Here is an 11,769-nt window from a genome sequence, read left to right as displayed (position 1 = left end):
AAATTATAGCGACGATTCAGTGTTCGAACACTCATCGAGTGTTTACTTGATGTGATTTAACTGACTGCTTGCTAGTTTGAATCGAACTTTATAAGTTTATTGCAAAGTGAGTTTAGTTTCTATGACAGAGACCTTTGACCTCAGCTATGCTTGTCGTCTCATGCTGGCTTTTTTGGGTTACTTTCAGCTTTCTGAATTATTGATTCTCTTGAGACCTCATCTGTGTCTGCCTTACTGTGATCTAGCCCTCTAGTGTGAGTCGTTCCTCTTTTTTTTCTTTGTTTTGAAACGTAGAACAATATTGATATAAAGAAAGTGTTAGAGACTGTGCGTTTATGTGTATGTTTCTATGGCTCTAGAATGTAAAGGCACTTTCAGATTGACTGTAACTTTACCCTCAGGACACACAGTCACACATTAACACTCATATTTGCCAAAAGACAAGTGACATTTATATTTTAATGTTCTGATTGTGTGTATGTGTGTAACTAAATTCTTTAATAATTGTCACGATTTTTTTTGTATATGAAAATAAAAATAAATCTAAAAATGTAAAAATATATTTGCATATGTATATATAAACTGAATATATATACATAGACATATATATACACACACACACACACATACATATATATATATAAATATATATATATACACACATACATACTATAATTATGTGGATATAAATATGAAAATAAAATACATATTTATATATAAACTGAATAAATGAAAGAAATAAAAAAAGTGCAGATCATGGAGCTCTGGTTCCCCCTAGTGGTCAGAATAAATACAACAAAATTAATGTTTCTGTACTTTTTATCACATGCTTTGTACAGTAGACAGCTGAAACCCATTATGTAAATGTCCTATGTCATAAGTTTAAAGAAAAATGTGGCTATTTGATAAGAATGGCTTTCCTATATGTATTGTTGTTGTTGTTGTTGCTGTTATGGAAATGTGTGTGTGTGTGTTGTTCAGGTATTCCCTATGTAATGAAGACTAAATGTCCCCACAGAGATGGCAATATCCAAAATCCTTGTCCTTGTAGGGACATTTTTGGTCCCCATGAGGAAACAAGCTTTAAAATCATACAGAATGAAGTTTTTGAAAATCTAAAATGCAGAAAGTTTTCTGTGAGGGGTAGGTTTCGGTGTAGGGTTAGGGGTAAGTGGATAGAAAATACAGTTATATAGTAACTATACTATATAGTTTGTATAGTATAAAAAACATTATGTCCACGGAATGTCCCCATAAAAGATGGAAACCCAATGTGTGTGTGTGTGTGTGTGTGTGTGTGTGTTCTATACTTCATTTTTAAGGCACTAACTTTGTCACTTGCAGGATGTGGCCGCTATGACTTCCATGGTCAACAGGGGGTGTCAGAATCCTTCAAATCAGCAGTTATGCTTCATATCATTCAGCCATGTAAGCACAAAACTCGTCAGTGTTCTAATACTAATCTATTATTAATTAATAATGAACTAGATCAGGTAATGAAGTACTGTAGTAATGATGTAGTTCTGAAATAACTGGATGCATGCACTTTTTAAAAAAAAAATGTTTTTGCATGTATTGGATTAGCATTTTCCCAGAGGATGCATAAATAAATGAAATGTTGTTTGTTTGTTTTTTATATTGTACACATGAAGATATATAGCCTACACGATGAAACCCAAGGGTGTTCAAGATGCTCAAGATGGAATTCATTCTGCATCCACCAGCGCTAGACTAATGTGCCGACTTCTGAACCACTAGAAAAAGAGACATGCTCAAAGGCTTTCCTGTCAACACAAGTAAAGGGGATATCTTGAAGGAGTTATATTCATCCCAACTCCAGGTACGTTGAATATGAACAGTGAATATAAGCAGAATGATAACATTACTCCACTCAAATGGAAACCACACCATAATAAACATAAAGGATATCTTATACAATTAATTAAACGTACAATCAGTAAAATTAAGTTATAATTAAACCTGCAGAGAAAATATATTTTATATATTTCATATATTTTTGAAACTAAATGCAATTAGCAACTATGACCCAAAACTTCAAAAATGATAAATGACATTAAATGGTGAATTATAGAAAAAATACTTACCCCTTTGTATTGTATAATCATATAATCATAGCAGTTTCTAACAAGCTTTCTTTGACCACAAGATAGAGCCAAAACCCTCAAGACTGGGCTTTGTCTATTAAATTATATGGTATATGTTTAAATATATTTAAAGCTCTATGCATCATGTTTAGCATTGTTAGCAGTTCAACAACAATATTTTTAGGAATTGGATAAGGCTGTTTATTATCAATAGAAATTAACCATCATTAATGATTTTAGATATTTAAACTGAGCAAAAGCAGGCTGTGAGTTGTTTTATGCATAGGTTAACAATATGCACAAAATGCCTTAGTGATTATTTTTAATGATTGGAAAGCAGAATAAAAGCATGAGCTCAGATTCTCTACTTAAACGTTTATTTAATTTAGGCATATCAAAGATTTATTTTCAAATACCATACAAAGGTTGTTCTCTATGTGTACCTAATTAAGGTATATACATCTATAAAGCATATTATAATAAACTGAGCAGCAATAATTGGTTTCTCAGATTAGGGATGGAAGGGATTAGGATTTGTTTCAAGATCAAGATCAGGTTAAGCATAGGATTAAGATTGTTATTAGGATTAAGAAAGGACTGGAGAGAATAGGGAATGTCCTGTAACACAAGGTGACACAAATGACTGGTGTTACACATGGAACAAGATAGACATTAAAGGGACAGTTCACCCAAAAATGAAAATTCTGTCATTAATTATTCACCCTCGTGTCGTTCCAAACCCGTAAGACCTTCATTCATCTTCGGAACACAAATTAAGATATTTTTGATGAAATCTGAGAGCTTTCTGACCCTGCATAGACAGCAATGCAACTACCACATTCAAGGCCCAGAAAGGTAGTTTGGACATTGTTAAAATAGTCCATGTGACATCAGTAGTTCAACTATTTTTTGAAGCTACGAGACTTTTTTTGCACAAAGAAAACAAAAATAATGACTGGTGTGAACGGGCCTTAACAATAAGGACAAAGAGGAATGATATAATTGGAAACAGGATATGTTTTTCCAGCTGATGAACATGAAAAACATTTACAGCCAATCAGAATCCACTTTAAAGACACCGAGCATTTATTAGCAGCAGACGATAAAACTGCAGCGTGGGCTTATAATTAACAGAACATTATCGTCCATTGATGTGGATGCTAATATAGTTATAGCTATCTTTATTGGCCTAGTTATCATTTTTGGTGTGAAGGACCTGGTACCGGATAAGCATTTTTATAGACAATAGTGAATATTAGGAAATATTCTAGGTGCGGTGATTTACCAATCAGATTTGAGTATTTCAGAACGATGTATATCAAGTACAAATGATATACCTCCTGAAATGAAACCATTATATATGTATTAGAATGTGTGTCTCTTTTTATCTATTTATGGAAAAATCGATCCCTAATGGGAATGTTCTACAATTTTACTGTATGGGTTCCACAAAAGGGAGCAGGTCATGAGTGTATAATAGAAGGAACAGGAAACAGTGCTCTCCCAAAATTCCAGGACACTTTCAAGATATAAACATTTTTGCTTGGGGGAAGGGTATGTGAAACCAAGCGTCGCGTCTGATCTCATGTATTAAACCTGACCTTGAGAGTCTGATGTTACGCTGATGAAAAAGCGACCCGTTCTGCATCTTCTTTTTAGCGTTTAGCGTCAGTTGACACTGTGAAGCATCGGCTGATTGAACATCTTTGCTGCTGCTATCAGCGGGAGCACATGGGGTCAGAGTTAGCATCAGCCTGTGACATCCATCAGACGAGCATGCCAAGGCTGCGCTGACAAATTTCCACGATCAATAGCATCTGACAGGACAACACGAGGTTATGGCCATCCCTGTCAGCGCGATCTATTCTTTTTCAAGTCTGACAGATGTGGGGTAATTAATAGACTTCATTAATCAATCAAAGCCGTTGCTAAACTACAGATAAAATGTAGCGTTATATACTGTGTGGGAAAGAAATAAAGCTTTAAAAGGAAGTTCACCAAAAATGAAACATTTGTCATTTACAACCTAACCAATATGACTTTGTATCTTTTGTGAAGCAAAAAAAAAAAAAAGATATTTCTAAAAGTTGTTCAAGTTGCTCTTTTTCATACAATGAAAGTGAATTGTAAGCACACACAGTAAAGCAATATTTCAGTATATTGGCTTTTTTTTTTTATTATGCATTTGATTTGATATTTGACAGTCCCTGGTCACCATTCACTTTAATTGTGTGGGGAAAAAACAGCTCAATATATTCTTCTAAACTTCTTTTGTGTGCCACAGAAGAAACTAAATCAGGTCTGGAGAGACTTAAGGGTGAATAAATGTTGATAATATTTGTTTTGACTGACTTGCAAGACAAAAAGATAAATGACAGACATCAGATAAAAATCTTGCAGTTTTATTTGCATATAAACTTGGCTAAATGTCACAATGGATAAAAAAGTCACAAAACATACAAAGCAAGCATTCACAATAGCAGAAAATACAGAAAACTTTTTTTTGTGCTCACAAGATTGCAGATCCACAGTAAAATATACAATGCACATTATTACAACAACTAAAAATGGAGATGAGGAGAAATGAAATGGCTTAGTGTTGTAATGTCATTTCCAGTTTTGAAACCAATAGAATAAGAAGCTATTGCAAATCTAGGATAAACAATTGTGTTTGAATCTTTACAGAGAGATACCAGATTTATCTCTGTAGATCTCCTGAGGCAGACCAATTATATTGACAGTTCTCGTCCACTTTTAATATGTGCTAAATGCAAAATCAGACCAGGTACAGTATCTTTATGATCTGGAGAATTTGCACATTCAGCCTTTTCTAAACTGTAATTATAGGACAAAAGGAGCTCAGCAATAATGCGAAATTCAATTCACAACACACAATCGCTTCCATCTTTTGATAAACTGTGCCACTCTATTTTATGTTGAAAGGAAGAATGCTTGTCTTATGGTGTTTAATGACCTGGTAGATAAAGATGTGTCTTCTTGATGAGAAAAGAGCAAAGTCTGATTGGAGTAATAAATATCAGACCCATTGAACCCTTTGACGGGGTGAAGTACTCACTTACTCATTTAAATCCAAAATTGAATACACCACACAAAGAGTTTAAATAAATTTATATTAAATTTACAAAGCACAATTAATATTAAATAAGACATGGTCAAGTATTGCTGACACTTTTGGGAGTACCTTTATAATGCACTTTTTAAGATCCTGACCAATAAAAAAAAGGAAAAAAACAGAAGGCAACTGATGCAAACAAATATGAATTCACAACTTGTTCTTTACCTACAATAGTCATTCAAATGGTGTCGGCTTCAATCCGACTTTTAAAAAAAATATTACATTTCCATGCATTTTTAAATACAAGCAGTAAAAAAAAGACTATTACTTTTAAGTAAGGAAAAGTTATGTAGAAAAAGGGGTGGGGTTTAATGAGTCTCAGGAGTTTCCTGGGTTGGGGAGATCAAATATGATTGGTGGATTGGTAGGCTGGAAGCTGACTGTACATGTGGAGGAGTTGATAAATGTTGTATAGCCATCTGTCATTATGCCATACCCTGAGAATGAGAAAGAAAATTTTTTTATACATTTATTTTATAGACAATAAAATGCTTTAATATTTATACTTTATCCGCATATATATTATTTGAAATATATTACAATTTGCAATATTTTTATTATTACTTTAATATTTTGAACATTTTATATACATTATATATATATAAAATATTACATAAGTGTGCAAAGCTCTCACCTTCATGGATTCCCCCATATGCGTGGAGTTTGGGTCTGACCCTTTTTTGTACTGTGTTGAGTAGTTCCACGCAGCCAACTCTCTGAAGTTCTTTTGGGACCCAATCTCTGAACCCTGGACAAAGTCCAACATCACATCCTTAGTGGCGTATCACCACATTTATGATGACTTTAAAATACAACAGTCTATCTGCAGACACAAACTGATGTATACATGCTCTACATCTACAGTTACATCCACATTTCAGTGCTTACCCAGAGGAGGTCCATGTGTCATAAGAATATCTATATCTTCAGGGATCTGGTTCCACTTATCGAGGAGAGACTGGCCACGAGGTAAGTTAAAGCCCCATCCATTAAACCACGGGGTCCTGTGGGAGCAGACAGACGCATTTTACACACTTCATAAATGTCGAAATCATCATACGCATACCTGCATGCTGTTCTCACACATACGCAAAAGTTGACAGTATTATCAAAAACGATTTTCAAAGTAGACTAGTTGGTAAGGTGGATTAAAAAAAAGTCCCTCAGAGTATTGCAGTATCAGATTTGAGGCCATGGCGCAACTCAAGCTATTCGTTTCAGTCTCCATCAGGGCATCCGGTGGTTCACAGAGGTCATCTGCAGAGGAGGCAGATTGATCAAGCTGTCAGCACCAATGAGCAGAAGCATGTTAATAAGAGTTTTATTTCCCCTCTGGGACGGGCCTGCTGACAGCCTGCAGTAGCCCGGGCCAGACCTTTATTTACCACTCTCAGACCCCGTCTGATAAGGGCCAAGTGTCTGGCCCCAGCAAGACAAGGCTGCGCAAGGCCAGGGCTAAATGTAGGCCTTGGTAGAGAGGGCAGGAACTGACCCCATGCTGATAAGCAGAGCTGGGTGATGGATGGAGGCAGTGCAGACAAATGAGAGTTGGAAGCACTGCGGAGAGCAATGTCTGCAACTGCTCAACAGCACTTCAGAAGCTGCACTACGGTGCAGGATTTCAACACAGTTTGAAACAAATGCTAAAATGGAGGTGACTATATGTTATTGTGCTTAATTAATGTGACATGACAACTGTTTCTGAATGGCCCATTTTTTCAGCATGGCTTGATGCAAGGAAACCCCTTCGATTCATGAAAAGGTCTTAAAAGTACAATATTTTCTAACTTAGGATTGTTCTTAAAAAAAAAAAAAAAGATGTCATTCACTAGTAATTGCATGGATTGTTTTGTATTTGTACACAAAGGAGAACATCTCATTCACAACACGTGTGTATGCACATCAGTTTGTTCTCAAGTTAATGAATTTGGAGTACTCTGAATGAGCAACCATGTGCCCAAGATTGGGAAATAGAAATGTCATCTTAACACTTATAATTGTCTGCTTTTTTGTGCACGTGATTTAAATTTTTCCGAAATTTTTTCATACATTTAGAAAATATTAAAGTACCAAAGTTTTTGGTGAATAATAATTAGTTCGTAAAGACATTCATACACCGATTTCACACAAAAATGTGTGAGTATGCATGCATACAACTGCTTAAATGAAAGGGACAGTTCATCCAAAAATAGAAATTACACACCCTCATGTCGTTCCAAAACACTTAAGACCTTTGTTCATCTTCGGAACATTTATATTTTTATTTTATTTTAAAACACGGATATTTTTGATGAAATCCTTAAGGTCTTAAAAGTACAATATTTTCTAACTTAGGATTGTTCTTAAAAAAAAAAAAAAAGATGTCATTCACTAGTAATTGCATGGATTGTTTTGTATTTGTACACAAAGGAGAACATCTCATTCACAACACGTGTGTATGCACATCAGTTTGTTCTCAAGTTAATGAATTTGGAGTACTCTGAATGAGCAACCATGTGCCCAAGATTGGGAAATAGAAATGTCATCTTAACACTTATAATTGTCTGCTTTTTTGTGCACGTGATTTAAATTTTTCCGAAATTTTTTCATACATTTAGAAAATATTAAAGTACCAAAGTTTTTGGTGAATAATAATTAGTTCGTAAAGACATTCATACACCGATTTCACACAAAAATGTGTGAGTATGCATGCATACAACTGCTTAAATAAAAGGGACAGTTCATCCAAAAATAGAAATTACACACCCTCGTGTCGTTTCAAAACACTTAAGACCTTTGTTCATCTTCGGAACATTTATATTTTTATTTTATTTTAAAACACGGATATTTTTGATGAAATCCTTTTTTTTTCTGACCCTGCATAGACAGCAGAGCAACTACCATGTTCAAGAAATTGTTGAATAAAGTCATTATTTTTGTTTTCTTTGCGCACAAAAACCACTGATGTCACATGGACTATTTTAACAATATCCTTACTACCTTTCTGGGCCTTGAATGTGTCAGTTGCATTGCTGTCTATGCAGGGTCAGAAAGCTCTTGGATTTCATCACAAATATCTTAATTTGTGTTCCGAAGATGAACAAAGGTTTTATGGGTTTAGTCATTAATGACAGAATCTTAATTTTTGGGTGAACTAACCCTTTAAGACTTGTCTTAAAACCACAAAGGTAAAATCTGCCAATTTTATAATTATGAAAATTTTAAGCAGCATTCAGCACATATGAAAACATTCTTACATAGGACATGTTCAACTCCCATCAAGCCAGTTGCAACAAAAACAGTGTGCCTATTATGATTATTACGGTAATCTGCAAGCAGCGCAAAAAGGCAGCATTTTGAACAAGAACTTGACATGCAAACTAATTCTAATTTATCTTAAGAAATTTCATCACTACTTTTATAAGATTTTTGTGAATCCTCTTGTGATATGACCTGATTAATGAATCTGATTAATATAAAAAAGCTTAAAATAAAAGAAGCATTAGAAAGGATGAGATTACAAATACTAAATAGCTTAGTTGTAGCAGCTAATCGCATTAATGAGTCTTAAAGAGCTTGATTCTACCTTACTCAAAGACATACATATATGTATGAGCTCACATGCCCAGCTGTCCAGAGGTCATTTTACAACGAGCACTTGACAGAGTCAGAGCCTCTGAGAAGCAGAAGGTTAAGACTAAAGGGGGAAAGGGTTTTCATAACATGTTCTCTGAGACCTGAGGCATGGATCTTCTTTTTCATTCACTGAATTATGTTGAAATAGACGAGGGACTAGGGCCCAGTCATTTGTACCATCTAAGAATAACAATAGAAAGACAGCCCTGGAGCGGAGTATTGAAAACCAATTACAGAGAAATTAAAAAGGTTTTAGAGGAAAAAATGGCAAAGCATGGAGACTGTCGCTTTAAAATAACTGCCAATTAAACAGAGACACAGTTAAACCTTGCAAAAGAACAAGGTCTGTCAAATAAAACAGCTGTTCTTTAAATACGTTTCCTAACCAGACGTGACAAGGCTCCAACATCTACTCAAAAAAATAAAATAAATAAAAATAAACCACACACACACACACACAAATGAAAGATAAAATTGCTGAATTACACTTATCAATAATCAAAAACCAAACAATCAAAAGAAACGTTGAAAGCAAAAATGCTACAAGATGCTGCACAATAACTGCCAATTAAACAATTTTTAATGTTTAATAAACAATTATGTAGAGCAGACCATTTTGGACCAATGAGATTCATTGTGGGCAGGGTTACACAGTAATGCTATTGAAATAGGAACTAAGCTATCAACAAAATGTCAGTCATTGCTGTTTGCCAGACAAAAACTGTAAGCTACATGAAAAACATAATAAACAATTGTTAATAAACAATTATGTAGAGCAGACCATTTTGGACCAATGAGATTCATTGTGGGCAGGGTTACACAGTAATGCTATTGAAATAGGAACTAAGCTATCAACAAAATGTCAGTCATTGCTGTTTGCCAGACAAAAACTGTAAGCTACATGAAAAACACACGCTTTATTGTTTTATCATTTTATTGCATCCAATGTTATTTTAGTATTATTTATATACTATTTTTTATTAGCTTTTATATTTTCAGTTTTCAATTTATTTTAATTCAAGTAATTTCGTTACATGCTTTTGTCATTTTGTATTTGTTTTTGTTTTATTAATATTTCTATAGTTAGAATGTACTTTTTCTATTATTTTTATAGCTTTAATTTAATGTATTTGTTTTAGTTTTAGTAATTTTAGTACTTCAACTGATTTTAATTTGTCAATTTCCAAAGCAGCACATTTTTAGCCAATTTCTCTGTTTATCGTCTTATTTTATTTTATTTCAGCTTTGTTTTAATTACTCAAAAATGAATAACAGTTTTAGCTTACAATAACAACACTGATTACATTTCCTGGTTAGGACATGGTCCAGGACTAATCCTGGATTTGCATGGTTAACATTGATTATAACCAGATAATACTTCTTTTGTGTTTAAGACAAAGATACAAGCAAATATTCAAATACAAGCTGTCACTTTACTGCCATCCTCCTTCATTAACCAAACTAAAGAGCAGTCGTTTTTGGATTTTAATGTCCATCATCACAGGCTAGTCTCATAGCTGGTCTACTGCTTGTCTATCCATTAGCACTTCTTCATAGATTTGAGAGAATAGAGTTGATAGTGGATGAAATATAGCCTGAACACAGGAAATGGCTGCTGAGGTCTCAGTGTATGTGTGTGTATACTGGGTAGCCGGGCTTGTCCGTGGATGATTGATGGGAAGGCAAATAAAGGTGAGTGGTTGTTTTCGAACACTGTGCACCAGGCTGGTACTCTTGGGTACAATCTCTCAAACCCTGTTGGTTTTCCTGCAAACATACTCAGGCCCGTCTGCTTTAACTCGCACATAAACGTCAGCGCCCGAGTCAGGCTTTCATCCGTACATCAAGCTAGTCGACAATGAGATGTCATTACTTCCCAACATGCACATAAAAACGGGGATCACAGACAGAAAAGGCATGCAATGTAAAGGAAATGTATTATTACATGGCGCACTGGAATACTTGATTCTGATTGGTCAATCTAAATTTTGATTTATACATTTGTCCCTAGTAACTGATTTCAAACACTGTGCCAGGTTCATGCCTCTCATATCACTTTACGGTCTCTTTGTTCAGTATTTAACGTCCGGGGAAGTCATGGCCTAATGGTTAGAGAGTCGGACTCGTAACCCAAAGGTTGTGCGTTCGAGTCTCGTACCAGCAGGAATTGTAGATGGGGGAGTGAATGTACAGCGCTCTCTCCCACCTTCAATACCACGTCTGAGGTGCCCTTGAGCAAGGCACCGAACCCCCAACTGCTCCCCGGGGCGCCACAGCAAAAAAATGGCTGCCCACTGCTCCGTTCAGTGTGTTCAGTGCTGTGTGTGTGCACTTTGGATGGGATAAATGCAGAGCACTAATTCTGAGTATGGGTCACCATACTTGGCCACACTTCACTTCACTTTATTATTTGTTAAACAGCTGAGTTATAAGTGAGATAAAGTACAGCTGGTAATTATTGCAAAATAAACCTCTGGTATTACTCTTTATGATAAATTTAAAGATCACCTATAATTAAATGAATAATTATTTTACTAAATTTTGATGTAAAATTAACCCATAACATTTTTCAGTGACTTTTAAATAAAATTAACATAATTAAACATTATTATAATTAATAAAATTTAACCATGCAAGTTTTTTAAAAAAGAGCGAGAGAGAGAGAGAGGGAGAGAAAACGGAGTGAGAGAGAAAAGAGAAAAGAAAGCTTTCACTGTCAGAAACTGTTCAGTACAGAGACACAAGTGTATATTTGTGTCTGCGTGTGTGTTTGTTTTGGCTGCGTCAGCACTTTGCTTTGATGAACTCTCGGTGACCTGGACACACACACACACACACACACACACACACACACACACACACACACACACACACACACACACACACACAGTGATACACGAGGACACGTGCGTC

The 11,769-nt window shown here is 35.0% G+C and overlaps 1 protein-coding gene across 3 annotated transcripts in view; it reads right to left on the bottom strand.

Moving 5' to 3' along the window:
* Positions 1–4,496: 4,496 nt before the first annotated feature.
* The window catches only part of LOC107572223 (metallophosphoesterase MPPED2), a 29,820-nt gene continuing 22,547 nt past the window's right edge, over positions 4,497–11,769 (bottom strand). For all 3 annotated transcript variants that reach the window (XM_016258657.1, XM_016258668.1, XM_016258663.1), the window contains exons 5-7: positions 6,130–6,245; positions 5,876–5,989; positions 4,497–5,678 (exon numbers count right to left, since the gene is read on the bottom strand). In XM_016258657.1, coding sequence (XP_016114143.1) covers positions 5,560–5,678; positions 5,876–5,989; positions 6,130–6,245 — 349 coding nt within the window. In that variant the 3' untranslated portion in view covers positions 4,497–5,559. The remainder of the gene's footprint in view (positions 5,679–5,875; positions 5,990–6,129; positions 6,246–11,769) is intronic.

Source organism: Sinocyclocheilus grahami, unplaced genomic scaffold (genome assembly GCF_001515645.1).
Source record: "Sinocyclocheilus grahami isolate Dianchi unplaced genomic scaffold, SAMN03320097.WGS_v1.1 scaffold30.1, whole genome shotgun sequence".
Classification (NCBI taxonomy): domain Eukaryota; kingdom Metazoa; phylum Chordata; class Actinopteri; order Cypriniformes; family Cyprinidae; genus Sinocyclocheilus; species Sinocyclocheilus grahami.
Note: the sequence above shows the minus strand (reverse complement) of the source record. Positions and strands in the feature narration are given on the sequence as shown.